Below are 24,761 nucleotides of genomic sequence, written 5' to 3'. Positions count from 1 at the left end.
TTTTTCATTTGAACTATATGTTGTGGATTATAAAATGTGCTATTATCTTTTGAAATTAAACCAGGTTTCTTAATTCTAACCCATTGACCAATGGACAAATCAACATCATGAATATTATGTTTTTTATCATACCATTTTTTGTATTCTTCATCTTTAGAGTTCAAGTTCTCCATGACTTCTGCAGATGACCAACTAACATCTCCAAAACCTTTAATCCAACCAGGAAACCATTTGGATCTAAGCTTCCTTCCCCTCATGAGTTCAAAAGGAGAACATTTCGTAGTATCAGAAATAGAAACCCTATAAGACCAAAGAGTTTTGAACATTTGGATCTCCTAAGGGAACATTGTTTTTAAAAGCTAATTGAATAGCTCCTTTCAACACTCTGTTATATCTTTCAATCAGTTTCCAGTAGTATTTTATAAAGAAGTGGTTTTATGAGTAATACCACATTTAGACAAATATTGGGTCATATTTTCAGAAGTAAATTGTACTCCGTTGTCACTGATTATCAAAGAAGGAGTCCCTTCACTAAGAAACACTTCATCAAAAAAATGTATTACAGTATTAGTATCTAAGCTCTTTATGATTTTAATTACAGGCCATTTTGAAAACATGACCATCATGGAAATAATATATTTTCCATAACTACCAACAGGACCCATAATGTCTACTGCAGCATTCTCGCAAGGATACTCCGGACACATGAAATCACTCATAGGTGGCCTTAAAGATTTAAGTGATTTATCAGCCGGGGCACACACACCACACCCTTTAAGACCTCTCTCCACCTCGATGTCCAAACCTGGCCACCAAAATCTACTCTTGATTATGGATTTCGTTTTATAAATTCCAATATGACCATCGTGGCACAAAGCTATGATCTTACTTCTGAAGCTAAAAGGTGCAACTAACCTATCTCCTCTAATAAGATTTCCATCAAGGAAAGACAATTCATTTCTGACTTCTCAAAAAGGTTTTAACTCTTTAACCTCTATTTTATGTGGCCAACCAGAATTAACAAATTCGCAAATTTTCTTCAAATTGTAGTCCTTGTCAAGAGCCTCATACCACTCTGATATTTGAATAGATTCTACACCATGGTCCCATAACCATGCGACCTGAACATCTTCCATTAAGGTCATCCTGATTTTCAACTAACTGTGAAGAAAACCTCGAGAGAAAATTAGCGATTGCATTGTCCTTACCAGGAATGTAAACCGCTTTGTTAATGTAGTCTAAAAGTCTCACTGATATTCTCGCTAATCTAGCAGTAACGTTAATCATACCAACAATGGATAATACTTTAACTAGAGGTTTATGACCACTTTTGATAATCACTTCCTTGCCCCACACAAAAATTGTATGTCATCAAAATCTTCTTGGCAAGAACTGCACCACAAAAATTCTGTTTTGGCTTTAAGAAGTTGTCTGATATGAAACATTCTACTTGAGAATGTTTTTATGAATTTGGAGAAAAACTCCACCATGCCAAGGAAGGATTTGACATCATCTTTACTTTTTGGGTTTGGAGCATCAGTTATAGAAGAAACAAACTTTGCTTTGGACCGAATGCCCACTGCGCTAATTTTATGTCCCAAATAATTTACACTAATGACAGCAAATTTACACTTAGAATACTCTACAGTCAATCCAAATTTGTTTGACAAAGAGAGTGCATGTACGAGTTTAGTTTCATGATCAGGAGTGTCCTTCCCCATATCTAGACTATCATCTTGAAATATAAGGACATAATACAAATGACCAGAGATGTTGTGCATAAGGCGCTGGAATACCGTGGCTGCTGAAGCCAGGCCAAATGGAATCCTAGTGTATCTAAAACACCCAATATGAGACACAAATGCAGTGAGGTCTTTGCTTTTGTCTGACAGAGGAATTTAGTGATACGCTTGAGACAAGTCTATAGTTGTAAAAACTTGCATACCTTTAGTTTTAGAAATCATCTGGTTGATTTTGGGAAGTGGAAACTGATCAATTTGAATATTAGCATTTAAATGGCGTAAATCAATGCATAGCCTAATTTTTCCATTGGCCTTCCTAGCTGCGACCAATGGAGAAATCCATTGAGAACTCTCAATTGGCTCAATAACACCATATTTGGCTATATTCATTCAACTCATTTGTCACTTCATCTTTGACTGCAAAAGGGATATTTCTCAATTTATGTATTTTGGGAGCAGCATCTGGTTTCAACCGGATGCAATGTTCAAAACCATCAATTTTACCTAAAATGCTTGAAAAGACGTTTGGGAAATATTTACATAAACTTTTTTCTAAGGAATCACATTCATCTAGAATTAAAACCTGTTCAATGCCAATAGGATCTAAAATGATGTTAAGCTTCTTTTGGTCTTTCCAGCCCAGGACAGATGGACCTTTTTTTGATACATACATTTTACATAGAGCACTTCTGTGCTTGAACCTGAACAAAAGTTTTCTAAAACCCAATATTTCAATGGGATCTCCATTAAAACTCGCAGGAGAAATATCAGGAATTAATAAATCTGAACCAATTTTTTCATTAATTTATCAAGCCATACAGACTCATTAATACTTGTAAAAGGAGACCCTGAATCTGCAGCAATGCAAATATTAACTCCACCCATAAACATTGAGAACATGGGCTTGTTTGACTGTTTGTTACTGGAAGTATTTAGTACGACTCTACCCCCAGATGTAGATACATCATATTCAGCATCATCGCTGTCATCATTGTTAGAATTAAACTCCCTTTCTTCAGTACATTTGACTTTACTGGATTTCTTATCATGACAAACTTTGCTGAAATGACCCACTTTTCAACAAACTGAACATCGGCTTTTAATTGCAGGACATTTTTTGTCATTAGTTAGGTGATTTTCACTCTCACACCTGTAGCAACGTAAGTCTTTTCTATTAGACATATTTTCTTTTCTACTACTAACTTTATTTGGAAGATTACTTTTGGTTTTGTTAGATAATACTCTGGCCACAGTTTCTCTAGTAACTGTTTCTTGTTGAGAAACTTCTGAACTTTTGAGTGCCTTAGCACACCCTCCAGACAGTTCACTTTTACGTGCTACTGCAAGAACACCTTCAAGGGGATTATCACCATTTACCCAAAGTCTATCTTGAATAGAGGGATCATAAGAATGCATAATAATTTGGTCCCTTATTAATTTGTCTTCAATTACACCAAACCTACAATCAATGGCCAGTTTTTGAAGAGTCATCGCATAATCATCAATAGACTCATTTTTAAGTTGCTTCCTCTGAAAGAATTAAAACGTGTAACTCCAATACATACTTTGGGAGATAATAGCTTGATTGAACACATTATCATCACCACCAGCAGAATCCTTGTTTAATTTGTTGTAAATTCTTAATCCTTCTGGACCTAAACTATGCATTAATAAACCTTTTTTTCTTTCATTTGACAATTTGTTAGCGTGGTCATTAGTAAAAAGGTAATTAATAAAATATTCCTTCCATTGTATCCAGGGAACAGGTGGATCGCCAGGAATACATAAGAACTCTTTTGGTGGGTTTACAGTAATGTTAGTAAGTGGGGCAGACATATTATAATATAATCTAAATAACTAAAACATAGGTTTGATAAATAATGATAAAAAAGACAATATGTATGCAATTGGCAATGTTGGAAAGATGAATATTGCTTTAAAATGACAATAGTGTTGTTTATAAACTACTAATTAGATCTGGAGTATGAGAAAATAAGGTTCGAAATATTGTAGAGAGTCACACCAAATAAAGCTGTGTGAATCAGCCTAGAGTTTATCAGTTGAACGACTTGTTATTTGAATCCCAAAATGAAGAGTCTCACCTTCTAATTAAGGTTCTTGTAAACAAACTCACCACCAATGAAATGCAGGCAAGACTTGGCTAATTGCACGAATAATCGGAAAACAGCAAAACACACGTGAAGGCTACTTTAATATTTGCCTCAGAAGGTGGCTGTATCACTGCGCAGTGAAGGTTGTGTATGCACTGCCAGCCGTCGTTCTGGCAATGTTCACCAAAGTAAATCCATAAAATGCGCAATGAACTCAGTATTACGCGTACTGCTCACAAACGATTGGTGGAAGGAGGAAGTGATACTCCAATAACGAAGAAGAATACAAGACTCCGAAGGAGAGGTGAGATAAACCAGGATTCAGCCAATCAGCAGTGTTGAAGCGGATGAAGAAAAATCATGAGATTTATCCGGAAATAATTTAGAAATGACACGTAGGCTCTCTTTCGTCTGGCAGGATCGTTGCCAAAATACGTGTAGTGAAAACTGACACGTAGGATTTATAAAAAACTTAAAATGTATTCAGAACTTATGCCATATGAAGACAAAGCAGCTTCCAGGTACAGATCCAGCATAATCTGACCGGTAAGATCAATAACCGTCTTTAAACCCACAATGCATTACTTGATACCTAACTGAACTAGCGAGTCGCATGCCTAAGCGCATGCTAAACAAATTCAATAAAAAGCATTCTAACATTCTTCCCGTTCCTCATGAAGGTCAGGAGAGCTTCACAAGGAACGGAAACAAAAGAAACACTACAAAAAGGTGAAGTAAAAACAACAAACCCACTTAACGTGTTGAAAGGGGTTCTCTTGAAATAGATTCAGTTGAACAGCACATCCAAACAATCTTCTGTTAATAGTATAATTCTGTGAGCAGCAGCAGCAGCACAGTGTGCGCCGCTCCCGGCAGGTTTAGGGTCTGGAAGCTCGCAGCTCTACGAGTACTGCTCTGTCACAACAATGTATCGAAGCTAGACACCTTCGGCCCCAATACACGAGTATAACTGACGTCAAAGAAGTCAGTGCCCGTCTAGTCACGCTTAAGAGTTAATTCTGCTAAGGTCAGTGGGGGGTGAGAGTCAAATGCGATGAGGGCGGGGAAAGGGGATTAGTTTGAGAGCCAACTGCTTATCGTCATCGCTGCGGCTGGTGGCGACGATTGGATCTCACCCTGGTCAGGCAACTTGATCCCAGCCCACAGGGCCGTGGTGCCCAAATCATTAGTAAGGTAGCTGCAGTATTTGTCTTCATAAAGTAACACCTGCCGTGCTGTAATTTCATTGCTGTAAAGTTTGCCTGGCAATTTGGCGGTGGTAGAAAGCAAGAGCCGCGGGGTGCTTGTGCCGTTCTCCCTTCCTCTGCAGCATCCCCTCTGTGCTGCTGTTCCCTGGCCTTCTCCTTTCCCGTGGTCACGCCCTGCTCTTCAGATGGAGTTGCTTGAAAGAAAGTTACCGGTGAGTTCTCTGGAGGACCCGTTTTTTGACTGTAGTAGGTGCTGGGTGTGTGGGTAGAGAGGGCCGTGCAACTCGCTAATAATAACGGGCGGCTGCACCATAGACCCCAGGGGCAGTGCTCAATTATTGATTTAATTACACTGCTTAACGAGCCCTGTTGGAAAAGCGTGCAGCTACTACAGGGGCAGTGGTTCGAAGAAATACTTTCTATCAGCAAGTTTTTGATGTATGAGTGGGAACTGGGTGTCGGCTTTGAGAGTGTAAAGGAAACCCCCCTGGATTGTCAGTAGCTGCGGGCAAAAAAGAGTAACTAAAATATTCCATCTGCTTCAATTCTGAATTCCGAGATATGTATTGTTAATGCGTAGGCAGTGATTTCCCACGTCCAACCTTTCTGATGTGCTTGGCTACTGGCTCAACTGAGGGAGGGACTCATTTTAGCTTTTGTGTCTGTTGCGAAAATATTGATTTTTCAGCCATGCTTGCGAGTTCATAATTTTAAGTTTAAAGTTGAATTGAAAAGTGCAGATCTTATTTGCAGCTGGTCACAACCTACAGTCAAGTAAGGTAAAGGCTATTATGCCCTACATAGTTTACTTATATCTGAAGTTTATCATTTTTCCTGCTCCTCAGCTAGTGTGTGTGTTTAGTGAAGAATGTTGGGAATTCTGTGATGCAAGGAATGTTGGGTGTCTGGGTGAGTGATGAATTACAGTTAGAGATGGGCTGAGCAGCAGGCAGATGCTCCTGGTGGGTTTGTTGTTACATGGAACTAAGGGTTGACTACAAGCTAACCTACATCTTCTTCACCTGTTTACCTGGACTTCCTATCTGATGTACTTGGACCAGTTACTGAATAAAAGTACTTATGAACTTTACTTGGCTACCAGCGTTTACTTGTGACACAGGGTACAACAAAGGCCATTGCTTATAACGCTGAGGTTGTAAAAACTCACCAATACCTTTAAAGTTAACCACAGGCTACATGTGTGTGTGGGTATGAGCCGCTCGTCATGTCTGTTATTTCTGATATTTATGTTTTATTTGTCTTCATTGCTTGATTTTGCTTGCGAGAAAATGTCACCCATATTTGTTGAAATGTGACTCACAATTACACTGAAATTATGAAATTGTCACACAGAGCAATCTGAAACCTTGGCCGCTAACAGATTGTGAAGGAGGTACACAGTTGTGAAAATACTGACAGCATCAAGCTTATGAAAAGAAAATGCAGAATTTACAGGTAAAGACAGAGTGGATGGAGAAGAGAGCAGCAGAATGAGAGAGCGAGAGAGAGTGATGACGCACATGATGAGTGAGATACTGCAGACGGAGGATTTCAGAAACAGTGAAGAGAAAAGAGTGCGACTGACAGACTGAGACACTGCAGAGGAAAAGAGACGGAAGAGAAGAACAGGGGGGCCTGAAACTCTCTGAAGACAACTGCCCCAGACATGTTCCATTTATAGTGTTGTGAGTCTAGTTCTTTTCTCTGGCCCGTTTATTGGTTCACATCAGCACGTCATTTGGAATGTGACATCCCCATATAAGTGACGTCACCAGCCTGTCAACTTGATTCTGTTCTTCCAGGAGACTCTGCGAGGTCTCTTTCTTTACTTACTCTCCCCATGAGCTCGTTATATGTATATATAATAAATACTTACGATATTCAATATTGACTTCTGTGTCCTTCATAAGAGATGACACTTCAATATGGCGACGAGTTCGGGATTACCTTTTTCTTCGTGATGGGATTGTGGCAGAGAGACGAAGGTTCAGGCAGACAATCCCTGATTTCGAGGCAAGTGCTTACTATCTATTTATTTAGAAGCAAATTCGCTCTAAATTGATTTGTCTCCGTTTACTTTGTGGCTAGTGGTATTCTGGCAGAAACACTCATTTTCCTTCAACGCGTCACCGTCAATGATAGAATCATTCTGAAGGTGACGAACGGCGGAAATTTTACGGGCTTCATCTGAAACATTGTTCAGGCAAGTAGCGAATACTCTTTTGAATGACAGCTGTTTTTTCATGGTCGTAATTGGTATTTCAATGCATGTGTTTTCACAGTTCATGAAGAGAAAAACTTCTGAGAAGAACTGTTGACAGTTGACGTTCCCTCAACTGTCATTCTTCGCATTCTAGTCAGCTTGCAGCCTCTGGTGTACTGACGCTTTTCCGTCATGACGTATTCGACGTAAGTTACGCAACGCCATTTTATGAGTTTATCAACATTTCTTGGTCGGCTGACAGTTTATTTAGTATCAAGTGTCCGACAGAAAGCAGAGAAGGTATTACCTGTTCATATATCCAGAAACCAATTACGAGCAATATATATATATTCGAGGAATTTAGGAAGTTTATTTCTACAGCAATTTTATTATTTTATGTGCTCTTTTCCAAAGGGCAGTTATTTACTGAAAATCGTTAATTCAATTCAGTTTCCCACAATTGAAAGGTTTTGCCTGTGTTTTCATTCTTCGCTAATTTTATTAGTAGTCATCTTATCCTTCAAGGTTAACATTTTAGATGTAGGAAAGCATTTTGTAAATCTCACGCATATATTTGAATCAAAAGTTAATTTTTACTTGGTGATTTACTTGTCAAGAATTTTCCTTTGCTGTGATTTCCAATTGTTATATTGCACGGTATATTAAAATATCATTCAAGTGTCTAAGATTTCAGTACAGATTCCTTATTTTTGAACATTATTGTTGTTCTGTACTATAGTCACTATTGAGTTCCTTATTAAGGATGAAGTTTCAGACTGTAAACACGAGATCATGGCCAGTGAACACAATTTCAGTACACCTGCTGCCTTTCTCAACGATCCTGGAAAACCCACCATGAAATGGCGGAATTGGTATAGAGCTTTCAAAAATTATTTAGTGACGATAAATGGTAAGAAGTTTGAACCAGAATGGAAGAAAGCTATTCTGTTTGGACTTTTAGGTGTCGCTGGCCAAGAAATTTTTGACAGTTTGCCCGAATATGAATCTCCTGCTGGGCAGTTCATTCCTCTTGATGATTTTCAAGAAGCTGTTAAAAGACTAGAGATACAGTTCGTGAGGAAGAAAACATTATGGTAGGCAGACACCGATTTGCTATGAGGAAACAATCCGAGTCTGAAAACGTAGTAGAATACATTGCTAGATTAAGGGTATTAGCTACAAAATGCGAGTTCAAAGATATGCTTGACGAGTATATTTGTGATCAATTTGTTTTCCATTGTTACGAGCACAAAATTCAAGAACGTTTACTTGCCTGCAAGAAACCTACTATTTCAGAGGTTATTGACATTGCCAAAGGCATAGAACGTTCACTTGAGGGTTCTAGAGAATTATCGAAAAATGCCTGCCCAAATTCTAACGTGTGTGTAGTACAAGATAATAAGAAAAAAAGTATTTACTCAGGTTCAAAGTACAAAACCAGCTATAATGCTAATTCTACTCAATTTGTATGTTTTAGATGTGGTTCTCGAAACCACAAGGCTGACTATTCGGGGTGTCCTGCACTCGGAAAGAAGTGCACTCGGTGCCAGAAGGTAGGCCATTTTGCTGGTGTTTGTGGAACTTTTGGCCAGAGACTTTTCCAGAAAACTAAAGTAAGTAATGTCGAAGAATTTGATGAGACCATGTGCTCAATCATTGTTTTAACAATTGGAGATACCACACAGGATGTCAAGGGCCCTTTAGGTGTAGCTCATGTTGGTGAAGTCGAACTTCACATTATGGCTGACTCGGGTTTGCCAATTACTAATATTTCCAACAAAAAGTACATACAGCACTGGCCACACATTGGGCATTGGGTTATTGTCTTCCGATGTAAACCCGAAGGCGTTTGGTGAGTTTCAATATCAACATGTTTGGTTACTTTGAAGATGTGCTAAATATCAAAGGAAAATGTGTGAATACTAAAATGTATGTGGCTGAGCAAGGTAGGAATATCGTCGGCTGGAGAGATTTAGCCAAGTTGAAAATTATTCTCAAACCGGGGGCAGATGATCCTATAATTCTGGATGATGATTTTGTATCTGTTGTTTCTTCTTCTGTAAAGCTACCTGTCACTGATGGTGTCTCTTCCATTTTAAGTAAGTACGAATCCCTGTTTGAAGACCGCATAGGTTGTTTTAAAGGGTTTGTGCATAAAATTATTCTCAAAAAAGATGCTATGCCCGTGAAACACATATTTAGACCCTTACCTTTATCAGTTAGGGAGGAGTTGCAAATGTTGTTGGACAAACTTGTGAAGGAGGGTATAATTGAACCAGCTGATTCAGCTGACTGGATTTTCGGAATTGTTTTGATTTTAAAAAAATGGTGAGTACCGTTTGTGCGCTGACTTAAGATCATTGAACAGAAATATCTTAGTGGACTGTTTCCCATTGCCCAAGATTCAGGCAATTTTAGCTTCCACCGCCGGTTCTAAGTACTTTTCGCTCATAGATCTTAAGTCGGCGTACCACCAAGTTAGGTTGGATGAGGAATCAAGATAATTAACCACATTCATCACTACGTTAGGTGCTTACAGGTACATACGTTTACCATTTGGCCTAGCATCTTCTGCTAGTGTCTTCCAAAAACTTATGGAATGCATGTTCAGCGGTATGAAGGGTGTCCAGAAATTCCAGGACAACATCCTCATTCACGCCTGTACTGTTGATGAACACAATGCAATATTAGAGTCTGTCCTTAAAAAGTTACAGGATAAAGGAATGACCGTTTCTAAAAACAAATGTGAGTTTCTCAAAACAGAGTTAGAATATTTGGGTCATGTCCTGAGTCATAATGGTATCAAACCTAAATTGAATTTGGTAAAAGCAATAGCTGACGCGTCTAAACCAGAGGAAAAAGACTCGCTGAGATAGTTTTTGGGTCTCAGTGAGTGTTATTCCCAGTTCATAGAAAATTATTCAAATATGGTTGAGCCTTTAAGAGCTCTGTTACGCAAGGGGCAACCATTTTTGTGGGAAGAGCAAAATGACCATTCTTTTGGAGAGATCAAGAAAGCTATTTTGAATGCACCAACTTTAAAACCTTTTGACACAATAAGTGTGGCTCAATGGTTAGAGCAGCAGACCCTGATGCAGAGGTCTAGCCCAGGACCAGGGTTCAATTCCCCGCCTCGGCGGGTCTTGGGCTCAAAATTCCACGGACCTGATAATTCTCGCCTCGGTGCCTATTCCAATCATGGAGTCCCACTCTGCAACTCTGGGCAATTGCTTGCTTAATCTCCACAACGGCCCCCACAACGCTAAGGATGCCTGGCCTCCACCTTGGGGGTGCCCAGGAGTGGATGCCTCACAGGGAAAGCCAGGATGGGTTCCACAGCGGTATTTGTACAAGCGCCTTGAGACCCTTGCGGGTGAGTAGTGCGCTATACAAGTATCAATTTACATTTACATTTTACATTTACACAAATGGTTGGAATATAATTACAGTTAATGCTAGTTCCGTTGGCATAGGTGCCGTCTTTACCCAGAAAGTTGAGAGGCATGTTCACACTGTAGCCCTTATTTCCAGAAGGTTAAGTGATACTGAAAAAAACTACAGCACCATCGAGAGGGAGGCCCTTGCATGCGTATGGGCTGTAGACAAGCTTAAAATGTACTTGTGGTGTAAGAATTTTGAGTTGGTTACCGACCATAAACCCCTCACCTACATGTTTGATGGTTATGGTAGGGGAAATGGCAAGGCTTCAGCCAGGTTAGTACGACTGCTTGCCAAACTTCAGGAATACAATTTCACTATAAGACACATTCAGGTAAGGACAATGTCAGAGCCGATTTTCTTTCCCGCTTGCCCACCGTAAGTTCAGAAACCCTGAGGGAGAAGGAAACAGAATGTGTTGTTTCGAATGTAGAGATTTGGCAAGGTTCAGACAATGTTATCTTGGAAAATGATTAGATCAAAGCAATGGAAAATGATCCGGTATTGGCAAAAGTAAAGTGTTACATGTCTTCTAAGTGGCCCCCTGTGCGAAATTTATCAGCCGATCTTAAAACCTTTTTGCAGTTGATGAATTAAGTATTGTAAACGGTTTTCCCCTTAGGGGAGATTTACTTATTCCTCCATCAAAATTGAGAAATCAAATAATCCTAGCAGCTCATAGTTCACATTTAGGTTCCACCATGACGAAGAAAAGATTGAAGGAACACTATTGGTGGCCTGGTTTGGATTTGGATGTAAACATGTACGTTGACAGATGTGGTATCTGTATAAGGTCAGATAAACATTGGAAACCGAGAGTGCAAGAGATGCAACTGGTTTCCATTACAAATTCTTCTTGGTATAAGATTGCCATAGATATGGCTGGACCATTTCAGATATTAGAACACGATTCAAAATTCTTAATTGCTGTAAGTGACTACTACAGTAAGTGGATTTATCAGAAGTTTGTGCATACAATCGACTCTGATACTGTCATCGACTTTTTGGAAACTTGTTTCTCCATAGAGCGAAATCCATGCATTATGGTGTCCGATAACGGGAAACAACTTGCGTCCAACAAAATGATTGACTTTTTGAAACGACATGGCATTCGCCGAGAGAAAACTCCTATATACTCACCGAAATCCAATGGTCAGATTGAAAGAGTCAATCGATTCCTAAAAGATGGTGTCCAGTTGGCTGTGGCTTCTAGGCTCCCTGTGAAGAAGTTCACTCAGGAGAGGGTATTCGCATACAATACCACTCCCAACAGCGTCACTGATTTATCCCCGTTTTTCTTAATGAGAGGAAGGAGGTGTGACAATGAGATTGTTCCTAAGTTTGCATTTAATGAGAAGTGTTTACCAACCCCTGTGACCATAAACGATGATCAGCTCCAAGTCAGGAAGAAATCTAAAATGTATCATGACAAGATACATAGGGCTGTATACAAGGATTTCTGCAAAGGTGATTGGGTACTTGTTAAAAACCTTAACACTCAGCTCAAAGGACAAACCAAATATTTTGACCCAGAAGAAATTGTAGAAGTTACTGATAGTGCCACTTGCCTCTTGCTGGTGCTTCGGGAGGCCGAAGTCGAAGAGTCCACAGAGGCCCTGCTTGTTACTGCGTTGCCGCTGCCACTGCTGGGGGCCACCGGGAGCATCCGGGATCGGTTACCGCTGAAGCGGTGGAGGCGTTGGAGGCGGCGGCGGCAGAGGCGGTAGGAGGCAGGGGGGACATTAATCACTGGCACTAACTCCAGGCGGGACACAGGCGGTGGTATGCACAGGGAGCTAGTCATCGGTGACTCCCTACTGCCACAGGACACATGCTGCTGATCAACTGCAGGCAGTAGTTGGCGGCAGGGCGCCTCGAGTGCAGCGGTGGTCAGTGTCTCGGTGGTCTGTGTCAAGGTGTCAAGGTGGCCAGTCAATGACTTATTGAATCTTACTTCGCTCTGTGTCCGTGATCAGTTTGCCCCTTGACTGAGCAGAGTTGTCAAGGGGCCTTGACTGGGCCTGATTGTCTTCCGGATCCGGTTCAGAGCTCAGAGTTCCGAGTCCACGACCACGCCCCGCGACCGCTGCGCAGACCTTAGGGCTCGGAGCTTTGTGCCTGCCCTTAGCCGAGCCGAGCAGTGCCGACGGTGCACACCGAGCGGGGACCCCCCACCACCCACTGAGCAGTATCCGGAGCACGGAGCACCTTGAGTACCTGGGACGACCGGAGCATCAAGAGTGTCAAGAGCAGCAGCCGGTGTGGGAGGTAAGAGGTAAGAGGTGGTGGTGAGCGCGGCAGCCGTCAGAGGCCGCCGCGAAGTAAGAGCCAGGGGGTGTGGTCTGAGGGGCTGCTAGACTAGGTCTCCCAGCTTGCGGCCCCCGCGCACTCTGCTTGCCCATCCCTCCATCCCCTCTCCCTCAAGAAACACAGCTCAATACAGGGGTCACAATACAGGGGTCACATAAGTACCCCCTCCCCCAGCACGAACTGGCACAAACTTGTCCAGGGACAGAGAGTCACAGAGACTTAGAGCTACCAATTGGCACTCCAACCTTTTAGCTCTGTAACACAGCAGCCTCCTAACAAGGCGGCTTACAAGCAACGAATCTCAACGCTCATCTGGGCCCCAGCCCCATCCCCAGCCAACGACGTATAAAAGATGACGCTGAGGAAGACTAAATCCTGCACGGAGGATGAGGCGGAAGTGAACCCTGAGAATTTAGCACAAAGAAGGGTAACCAGAAGTATAAGTACTCAAAAACCCCAGGACCAAGTCACCGGCACCAAGTCACCCTCAGGCCTCATTACTCAATTCTTTTAGGCCTCAATCTGCCCATCACCCTTGGTAGAACCACCACAAGGTCCTGTGAGCAGTGCCACACCGGGGCCCCCAAAGTCCCCCCAAGCTCAAAGGGTTTCTTACTCCTGCGAGTCCGTTAACGTCGAGACAACTGGGAGCCCGGAAGCATATTTTCAGCCCGTCGCCAGGGTGAAGAGCCCGATCAGGATCACTGCCGACATTCACGACAGGCCCATATTGGGGGGTGAATGCGGACGCAGACATTGAGAGGCCAAATGAGCCTGTCGCACCCTCCTCTCCAAAGAGCACAGGCAAGGGACTGAATGCAACTGTGACATCCCGGGAAACACCGAGGCCTAACTCCCAGGGAATGGAGGTACCAACAATCTCGTTTTTATTAAAATTGGAACAGTCAATCGAACGCACACTTGAAACAACACCTATTAATCTAGGAAGAGCTAATGTCCCGCGAATTGCACAAACGGAGGGATGGAGCCCGTTGGGCTTAACTCATCACCAAGACCTAACTGACCCAATTGAAGAAGCCACTTTTAAAGATTTTAACTTGTCCGTAATAAGAGAAGTTCAGGACACAATGGCTAGGGCACTGCTCTGGCAGTCCACAAAGATGGAAGTCCAAATCGATCTTTTGCAGTCGATAGACCAGCACCTGGCGCGTCAAGACGATACGCTGGCAAAGCTGGAAGGCCTATACGACGCTCAATACGCTCATGCTGCCAGTATTAATTCCTGTGCTGCCATAATCGATAAATGGGCAAGCCTACCAGAAGTTCTAAAAGAGATGCTTGCACTAGCCAAGGGTCTGGGCGAGACGACCATGCAAGAACAAGCCGCACAAAAGCTACCAGTATTGACGACAGAGCACGCTGAAAAGACAACTTATAGCACGGCGGCCAACAGTGCCCCAAAGGAACCTTCAGTAGGGCCCTGTAATAATTACACTTTGGCTGTACAAGGGAATCGTGACCCCGAGGTCTCGGATCTTGATACCTCAAGTGACGACCTGTCTGTCATTACCCTTCTGGCGGAGAAGGCCGAAGGAGCAACGGCATGCGCTAAAGCTCCGTTGTCAAGGAGAGCTAAAAAAAGACTTAAAAAACAACTAAAGAAATCCAAAGCCAGAAGTAGAAACATACCACCGGTGTCATCAACCTTGGGTGCCACTGAAACTAAAAGCACCCCCAAACCACTCTTTCCCATTTTTATACATAAACAGGCATCTAAGATCAGCAAGTCTTATGACGCATCCCTCATTTCTGGCGAGGCCCAAAGACAACAAATCCCTTTTACGGAGGGTCAAACCAACGAGGATTCTCAACAAAGGCCTTCACAGGTGGCAGTTGCCGCACCATCAGGTGCCCCCAGCCCTTTTGGCTGGGTTCCTCAACACAAGACTGAAATAAATCCTAAACTAAACCAGGGCGTCCAGCCAGATCTGCCAAGAGTGGTCTACCATTTGAGGGGCCAGGAAAGCAGCAGCCAGGCGACACAATCAAAAATCACCCAAATTTGACACCAGACCAGGGGGAGTGGCAAGGATTGCCGCGTGCGGATGGTCGATCTAGCACGGCGCCTAATGGGCAGCACCCAGAAACCACTCATAAAAATCCTCCAAAATTAAGCAACCAGAGGCCAAAGCTCCCGGGAGAAAGGGCGAGCTGGTGCTCCATCGCACATAAAAATAAATTAATTACCTACGAGCTGCAGCTAACCCCAAGGTATATAGCGAAAGGCTCATTTGACACCATGAACAGGTCCAATATTGTCCGCCTCTTCGGCCACATTGATTCTCTGGCACAAATTACATCACAAAATATTGAATGGGTGAAATTCAAGAGACAGGAGACAGACACCCACGACGACTCTACCATAATCGGATTTGTGACCCAGCAAGCTCAACAGGCCGTCCTTAAGGAAGCAACACTATTCGCTGAATGGGGCATCGAAGTTGCCGCCCCAAGAGCACTGAAATATCCACACATCCTGATGCCTCACTATGACATACATGAACCTACATCTGTTCTCAAAGGTACAAGGTCCACCCGCCCAGATGGGGGGACAAAATCAGGGCGGGCAAGAACCCCGCTAAAAATCAAAATCCAGCAAAATGACTGGCAACGGAGTGTGCAGCGACCTCAGCAGGTATCAGATCACCCGGAGGTCACATGGAGACAGGGTCCCTAACCTAACTAACAGCAATGTAAACAATGCCCGTGCAAACCCACTCAGGGGACTAGTTGATAAGTTAACCATTATTTCATGGAATATCGCCGGGCTGAGTAACATTTTTAGGGACACTACTACACTTTATTACCTAGCACAGGGGGACATACTGTGCTTTCAGGAAACCTGGGCAAGGGCAACCACTGCCATTGGTGGCTTTTACGAACACTTTAAACCAGCGACCAAAAGGACAATCTTTGGTCGCCCGTCAGGGGGCCTTCCCATCTACGTAAGTCATGCGTGTAAAATTTATACAACTGAACTAAAACTGGGGTCTCCTGACCTTCAAGCCATCACAATAGAGGGGTTGTTAGCGGGTCAAAAATCACGTCCCCTTTTACTAATAAATTGTTATCTCAACCCAATTAAATATCAAACCTCCCAGGCCATGGAATCACTTATCACAACATTGGAAGACCTTTTAATAAACCGGGAGGCCCAAGATGTAATAATCGCGGGCGACTTCAATTCCAGAGGCCTGGGTCTAACCCCGTAGGCACCACCAAGCAAGAAGTCAGCCCCATTGATTGAATTTCTCGTAAATTTTAATCTGCACTCCACCCACAGAACACAAAAAAAGACCCACCCAGAATGGACTGCCAATCCAACCTTTAGAAATGTCTCCACCATAGACTACATTTTCTCCAACGAAGGACTGGCCCACAAACTTTGCAACTTCATAGTGGAGGACAGAGATGAAAGCGACCACAGGCCCCTCCGCGCCACATTCAATCTGGCGCGGGAACAAGTGGAATCACAAGAAGTCATAGGAACCACCACGGGCGAAGAACATCATAAAGTCCTTAAAAGAATAAAATGGTCAACCAACTTCAGCCATAGACTGTCAGGTTATGTAGCCAGAAGGGAGGAAGAACCAAACCCAGTTCACAGTGAGAACATCACACACCTCTGGGAAACACTGACCTCCGACATATTGAAATGTCTGGGCAATAATCACCTTCTAAGAAGCTGCCAATTCTATACTGGGTCTCGCCACTCAAAATCGCAGTGCTTGATACAGAGTAAGCGTGCTCTTAACAAGGCAATCAGGGCACAAAAGAAAGGCACTCATTTGCCAGGGAGGCACTCCATTGCCGCTTTGCGAATTGACTATAAAAAGAAAGTCTGGGAGCACAAAAGACTGCAGACCGAACAGAATTGGCTGACCGTGGTTTCCTTAATTAAAGGAAATGATAACAGCAAGCTTTGGCGCTTCATCAATAGTCTGACCCCCAGAGGCGTGCACAAGGAAAACAGTGTTGCAGGGAAAGTGTGGGAACAGTACGCCAACGGGCTGTACACCTGTGAGCCAAACCGGCCCAACCCCAGAAGCCTTGCGTGGTAGTGTGGCTCACTGGTTAGAGGTGGCAGACCCGAGAGCAGAGGACGGCCCGGGACCAGGGTTCGATTCCCGGCGCAGCAGGTTTCTGGACTAGGGTCAGCGGACTCGATAATTCTCTCGCCTTGGTGCCCACTCTGATCAGCGATCACACTCGGCAACTCTGGGCATTAGCTTGCCTCATCCTCACTAACGGCCCCACCAGACCGCCGGGGATGCCTGGTCTCACCCTGGAGATACCCATTAAGGGTCCATCTCTCAGGGAAGCCAGGAAGGGTTTCGCAGCGGTCGAAGCGCCTTGGGACCCTCCGGGTAAGTAGTGCGCTATATAAATGCCTATACATACATACATATACATACATACATACATACAAGGTGGCGGCTGCAACTATCGAACCCGAAAGCTCCCAGACAGAAGGCCTAAGTTCGACCTGGCCCGGAAAGTTCACAGAGGTGGAGGTCCTAAAGTGCATTAAGGCCATTAAAACCGATGGCCCTCCAGGCCCAAATGGGATTCCGGCCCAGGTCTTCCAAACTGCCTCGGCCTTTTTTGCATCCAGACTTACCCCTTAATTTAACCACTCTTTTGCCACCGCAATTCTGCCAACTTCTTGGAAAGGTTCAATCCTATTCCCTATTCACAAAAAGGGGGATCACACGAACCCGGCCAATTATAGGCTTATAGCTCTCCTCGACATAGAAGCAAAGATATACACTCGCCTTCTTGTAAGGGATCTGGAGGATTGGGTGGACAAGAACGGCATTCTCCCGCTCACACAGACCGGCTTTTGGGCTAATAGCTCCACCCTCGATAACATCATAGCCCTTTCCTACCTCGCGAAGAAGGCCAATACGAGGAATAAGCCGCCCCTGTTCTGCTGTTTCATAGACTACTCTACAGCCTTTGATCGAGTGAACAGAGGTCGGCTTTGGGTAAAACTTGATTCCTGGGGGCTACCACAGGCTCTGCTGAAAGCCATAAAAGCGCTTTACGAGGGTATCTGGGTCAAGGTGAAGCTAAGTCCTACAATAACAACTGCAAGAATCAACACCAATTCTGGCCTTAAGCAGGGGTGCGTCTCGGCCCCCATGCTTTTTAACTCGTATACTGCGGACATGGGGACAGCCTTGAAAGATGCCAACTTAGCACCCCCAAGATTGGAGAAGCTCGTCTTGGGAACGCTCCAGTATGCAGACGACACAGTGGTCATGGATCACACCAGGGTGGGGCTCCAAAGAGCCCTAAGCAGCCTTGCAACATATAATAAAGCAAATGACCTACGGATCAACGTGAGCAAGACTAAGATCGTCATCTTTGGCAAATACCCGCATAAAAAAGAAGCTTCATGGTCCCTGGGGGAGCACCGTATCGTTACTGCCTCATCCTACAATTATCTGGGCACCTGGGTTTCCGAGAGTGCCACTGCAGTCAAACACCTGAAGGAGCTTAAACCAAAAACAGACAAAACCATACTGTCGCTAAGACGCTTAAGTCATCGCTTGGCCAGTCCCTCAGCCGAACCAATGCTGACAGTGCTCAGGGCAAAATTGATCCCCGCCATCTCGTATGGGCATATAGCCTACCCAGGTGCATTTGACAAAGTGGTCAATGCGGCCCAGGCGAAAGCCTACAAGATGGTGCTACAGGCCCCCAGATTTGCAAGGAACAATAGGCTAAGGCTAGAAATAGGCCTTAAGCGACCAGAGCTGGCACTACAGGGGGACCTGTTAAATTCTATATTAGAGTACTGAAAGCGCCAGAACACACCCTAAAGCACTTCCTAAAAACAATCTTTGGTGAAGTGGGCTCCCGATGGCACTCCAAGGTGAACTAGCCATTGATGTACTGAAAATCGAGAGAACAAGCCTGCCCCTGCACGAAATTTCATTTTCAGCCTGGGCTCCAGCCTTTAAGCGCCAAGTCCAGATCATCTCATTCGGGCTTGACCTTGCATCCCTTCGGCAAAACCCACTAACTCAGGCACTCGACAAATCATATATTTCTGGTAAACCCCAAACATACCTGCAAGACTCAGTATCCACCCATGTGAGAAAGAAAATTCTGTATTTTTGCCTCTTGGCCCTCAGGATCGCGGACTTTAACCCTAATTGGGCACGAACGGATGGTGCTGTAGCCTGTCGCCAATGTAATTATCGCAGAGAATCCTGGCTACACTTGCTGTGTTGCTGCTCAAAGTTGGTCAACGACCGTCATCGTTTTCTGCGCCCGACCTTACAGTACTTAGGCTACAGATCTTGCAGAGAGGCCTCGGACTGGTGCCTCTCTGTCTCCACGACCTGTCTGTTAGCCAGAGTTGGGAAATTCACACATCAGGTAAAAATGGCACTCGACTCCCACTTAACGGCCACTAATCCCAACGGTTCTTACAATGGGGTCTGCGCCCTACCGGTGGCCCCAATGATGTTAGCTCACAGTTAATTTAGGGAGTGCCTGCAAAGCAACTGGAATTAATCGCCCCCAGTCATCTAACCTGGGTTGGTTTAAGGGCCCAACGAGGAATCCATCTATCGTCAACCGGCTTTGGTGTATGAATTGATTCTATCGAACTTCTACGTGCCTCTCTTCATCTGTTGTGGAACAATGGAGTAACCAATACTCTCCTCCTTTTAAAAGAACTCTGTTCTGGACAACTAAGCAGTATTAACTGTCAGTATTTTAACCCAAAGTGGTATTTACTTTTTATGTGTGAATGGGGCACGGCGGGGGGGGGGGGGAGGGGATGGTCATCAAGTTTTTACATTGTAAAGATTTTAAGTAATCGTGCAGTTCATCAATAAAATAAGTAAAGTATACTGATAGTGCCATATTGCTCAGAAATGTAGGGTGGCGCAACAAAAGTGATGCTATAAAATTGAAGAGAGGTCAAGTTGAATTGTGGTTCAGTGGTAAAAGTGACGAAGCAAGATTTGAGAATGAATTTTCATAGCTCAAAATATATGTGGGTGAAGATAGTGATGATCTAAATGTACATAATGAAAATGTTCATGATACTATTTCCAACTGTAGCAATGACATAAATGTAGGGGTACCTAGCAAAGATACTTTGTTTGGCACAGATGTTGAACTGTATAATGAAAGGGTGGTTGCCAATCAAGACAACAGTGAATATGTACTCGGTCTGGAGAATCCCAGTACCACGTCAGCAAGCTTTAGTTGTGCAGAGTGTCAAGGTGGTTGGGATGGTACTTGCACCAGATATGGCAGAATATCCAAGTTACCCAATGCATTCAAAGATTTTGTTCTACATTAATTCCCGGTGGTTGAGATTGTACTTGTACCACTTATATATGGCAGTATACCCTATTTACCCAATACATTCATATACTTTGTTTGGCATCAATGTCTTGTTGTTAGAAAGGGAGATGTTGTGAGTCTAGTTCTTTTCTCTGGCCAATCACGCGCTACCCGTTTATTGGTTCACATCAGCACGTCATTTGGAATGTGACATCCCCATATAAGTGACGTCGCCAGCCTGTCAACTTGATTCTGTTCTTCCAGGAGACTCTGCGAGGTCTCTTTCTTTACTCTCCCCATGAGCTCGTTATATATATATATATATATAATAAATACTTAACGATATTCAATAATGGCTTCCGTGTCCTTCATAAGAGATGACACTTCATATAGTCTAAACATTTTCAGTTCAGATTATATTGACAAACGTCCATGCTGTCACTATGGATTTGAGCGGATGTGTCAGTTTGAGGCGTCTGTCGCCGCTGCGACAGGTCTGGACACAGTGAGTGAAGACTCTCAAAGAGCCCTTGAAGTGTCACTCGAAGGACAGGGGGGTCACTCATACGCAGAGTGACCCGCGGGGTGTCACGCATGAGGAAGTGAAACCACCTCGGCCCGGAGACGCGGACAGCACTGCCTAGTACAACAGCGAGCATACGCAGACAGCAACCTAGTGAAACCACAGCGAGCATGCGCAGACAGCAACTTAGTGAAACCACAGCGAGCATGCGCAGACAGCAACTTAGTGAAACCACAGCGAGCATGCGCAGACAGCAACTTAGTGAAACCACAGCGAACATGCGCAGACAGAACGACGGGCTCACGATACCGCGCATGCGTATACTACGGCTCTCGCTCACTAGTTAAAAGATACGAACCTCTAAGACATGCGCAGACAGACAATAGAAGTTCCACATCAAGTACCAGGGACTGAGCATGCGCGTACAGAGCACATCGGAAGTTTAAGTGTTCTTACCCGGAAATGCGTCTGCACAGTAGGAGTACTCCGAAACTTACCTGGAAGCACCTAACAATGCGCATGCGCATAAAGAGAACACAAAGAACCTCAACGGGAAATAAATGGAACTGCGCACGCGCAGAGAGAGAACACTAGAAGCTCACCAGCCTATGTCTGGGCCCGCGCATGCGCAGTGTGTGCACTCTCCTTTTGCATCCTTTATTCCCTGAGCCGGGCGGGGGCGCCAGCAGTGCGGTGACCCGGGGTCGGTCTGTGAGGGGTGAGGTCCGCCTGAGCCCTCCGGGGGGCGCTCTGCTCTCTCCCTGCTCCCCGCCAGGAGCACCGGCCCTTCACCCGCGCCAGGGAGCGCCAGACCGAGGAGCATGTCTGAGGGGGGGCCGGACGAGGTAGGGTTCACCGATGGGGCCCCAGGGCACAGACACGGGGTGGGGGTCGGCTCCTATGAAGCATCGCTGCCCCTCCCTGATGAGGGTATAAGACTCTGCAGCTCAGGTGACCCCAGGTGTGACCTCTAACCCCCAGCCAGATGACCCCATGTGTGACCTCTAACCCTCAGCCAGATGACCCCATGTGTGACCTCTTCACGCCCATCCAGATGACCCCATGTGTGACCTCTTAACCCCCAGGGCCTGTCAAGTGACCTATGTGTGACCCCTTCACCCCCTGCCAGGTGACCCCCGGTGTGAACTCTAACCCCCAGCCAATTGTCCCCATGTGTGACCTCTTCACCCCCAGCCAGATGACCCCATGTGTGACCCCTTCACCCCCAGCCAGGCGACCCATGTGTGACCTCTTAACCCCCGCCCAGGTGACCCCATGTGTGACCTCTTAACCCCCACCCAGGTGACCCCATGTGTGACCTCTTCACCCCCAGCCAGGTGACCCAGTGTGTGACCTCTTCACCCAAGCCAGGTGACCCCATGTGCGACCTCTTCACCCCAGCCAGGTGACCCCAGGTGCGACCTCTTCACCCCAGCCAGGTGACCCCAGGTGTGACCTCTTCACCCCCAGCCAGGTGACCCAGTGTGTGACCTCTTCACCCCAGCCAGGTGACCCAGTTTGTGACCTCTTCACCCCAGCCAGGTGGCCCCAGGTGTGACCTCTTTACCCCCAGCCAGGTGACCCCAGGTGTGACCTCTTTACCCCCAGCCAGGTGACTCCATGTGTGACCTCTTCCCCCCAGCCAGGTGACCCCAGGTGTGACCTCTTCAACCCCAGCTAGGTGACCCAGTGTGTGACCTCTTCACCCCAGCCAGGTGACCCCATGTGCGACCTCTTCACCCCAGCCAGGTGACCCCAGGTGTGACCTGTTCACCCCCAGCCAGGTGTCCCCATGTGTGACCTCTTCACCCACAGCCAGGTGACTCCATGTGTGACCTCTTCACCCCCAGCCAGGTGACCCCAGGTGTGGCCTCTTCACCCCCAGCCAGGTGACCCAGTGTGTGACGTCTACACCCCAGCCAGGTGACCCCATGTGTGACCTCTTCACCCCAGCCAGGTGACCCCAGGTGGGACCTCTTCACCCCCAGCCAGGTGACCCCAGGTGTGACCTCTTCACCCCCTGCCAGGTGATCCCAGGTGTGACCTCTTCACCCCCAGCCAAGTGACCCGATGTGTGACCTCTTCACCCCCGCCAGGTGACCCGATGTGTGACCTCTTCACCCCCCGCCAGGTGACCCCATGTGTGACCTCTTCACCCCCAGCCAGGTGACCACAGGTGTGACCTCTGCACCCCAGCCAGGTGACCACAGGTGTGACCTCTTCACCCCCAGCCAGGTGACCCCATGTGTGACCTCTTCACCCCCAGCCAGGTGACCCCATGTGTGACCTCTTCACCCCAGCAAGGTGCCCCCATGTGTGACCTCTTCACCCCAGGGCCTGCCAGGTGACCCCATGTGTGACCTCTTCACCCCCAGGGCCTGCCAGGTGACCCTATGTGTGACCTCTTCACCCACAGGGCCTGCCAGGTGACCCCATGTGACCTCTTCACCCCCAGCCAGGTGACCCCAGGTGTGACCTTCACACCCAGCCAGGTGACCCCATGTGTGATCTCTTCACCCAGCTCTGGCCTCTTAACCCAGATGTGGCTTTTTCACCCCAGCCCCTTTGCCTGCCAGGTGACCCCATGCCATTTGTGACCTCTTCGACCAGCTCTGGCTGCAACTGAGATGTGGCCCTTTCACCCCAGCCCTTTTGCCTGCCTGGTGACCCCATGCCGCCGTGTGTGACCTCTTTACCCAAGTCTTTTTTTTTCACCCAAAACCCCTGTGCCTGATGCAACACTAAAAACCATGCTCAGGAACTGAAAACTAGAAGCTCCTGAATACAGATGGAAATGTACAGATAAGGCATGATCAGCTGAATTGTTTTATATCAAACAGGCCACTTGGCAAAATGTGCAAATTGTGTTTTTTAAGGGCAACACTACACGTGTGAGTGAGTTACCTCCAAGAAGGGCTTCTGCCACATTTGCTGCGTCCAACATGAGGTGGACATGTAGGGAGGGGGTGGGGAAGCCAGAACTGCAGTGGGCCTTGCCAAGTGCAGACATACGTTTTGGCTCTCTCCAGGGGACCGGGTCAGAAAAGGTTAACAAACTCAAAACAAAGCCATATCTAAGATCCCCATCATTCCCTAAGTGATTAAACATTAAGGTATCCTACCATTCTTTATGGTGAGCTTCAGACGCAGCTTCCTCCTTCTCCATAGGGAGAACTATTTGAGGTTTTTAAGGTCCCTTACACCCCATACTGGTCACAGGCTTCATCATAGGGTCACTCCTTGGTCCCTGTAAATCAGGAAACCCTCAACCATGTTCCAGCGACCACTTTGTATTAACAGGGATTTTAGAAGTTAAAAATATCTAAAGGACACTCCAGTTTCCTATATTATTGGGTGCCTGTTGATGGACAAAAATGTATTCTTCGGGCATGTACGGGGGGCTTACTACCCCACCACCTCCTGCAACGATTTAATGGCCAATAGGTAAAAGGTGATTCATCATTCTTGTGTCGTGGCGGCGCCTGATCGTGCTACCATGTTCGATAACTCTCATTACTACATTCCTGGTTGTCGGTCAAATATGTCTCAGCACACAGGGACATGAGACCCTCGCGGGTGAGTAGCGCGCTTTACCAACCCCTGATTGATATATATATATATTACCTACTGGCGGTCGCCAGTAGGTATATATAGTTAGGATTTTTTTGAATAGGGATTTCTGAAAACTGAATAACTTTGGCGTTGATGGACGGAATTGGCTGAAATTTTCAGGAAAATGGCACATTTTGTTTCTGAGCGTCCCCTGAAAGTTTGGGGGGGGGGTTTCGCCAGCCGGGGGACGAGAAAAAAGGGGGGTCCCAAAACGTGTTTTTAACATTGAGTTTTCCATAGGGCGGTTGGACTCACTTTTAGCTCGAACGGCTGAATGGATTT

General features: G+C 45.5%; 1 protein-coding gene across 3 annotated transcripts in view; it reads left to right on the top strand.

Moving 5' to 3' along the window:
- Nucleotides 1-21,511: 21,511 nt before the first annotated feature.
- LOC147663769 (uncharacterized) overlaps nt 21,512-24,761 on the top strand; it is a 43,892-nt gene continuing 40,642 nt past the window's right edge. For 2 of the 3 annotated variants that reach the window (XM_086950208.1, XM_086950207.1), the window contains exon 1: nt 21,512-21,712. In XM_086950208.1, coding sequence (XP_086806334.1) covers nt 21,689-21,712 — 24 coding nt within the window. In that variant the 5' untranslated portion in view covers nt 21,512-21,688. The remainder of the gene's footprint in view (nt 21,713-24,761) is intronic. The other variant, XM_086950209.1, reaches the window with a different exon arrangement.

This window comes from Lissotriton vulgaris, unplaced genomic scaffold (genome assembly GCF_964263255.1).
Source record: "Lissotriton vulgaris unplaced genomic scaffold, aLisVul1.2 SCAFFOLD_2969, whole genome shotgun sequence".
NCBI classification, from domain to species: domain Eukaryota; kingdom Metazoa; phylum Chordata; class Amphibia; order Caudata; family Salamandridae; genus Lissotriton; species Lissotriton vulgaris.
Note: the sequence above shows the minus strand (reverse complement) of the source record. Positions and strands in the feature narration are given on the sequence as shown.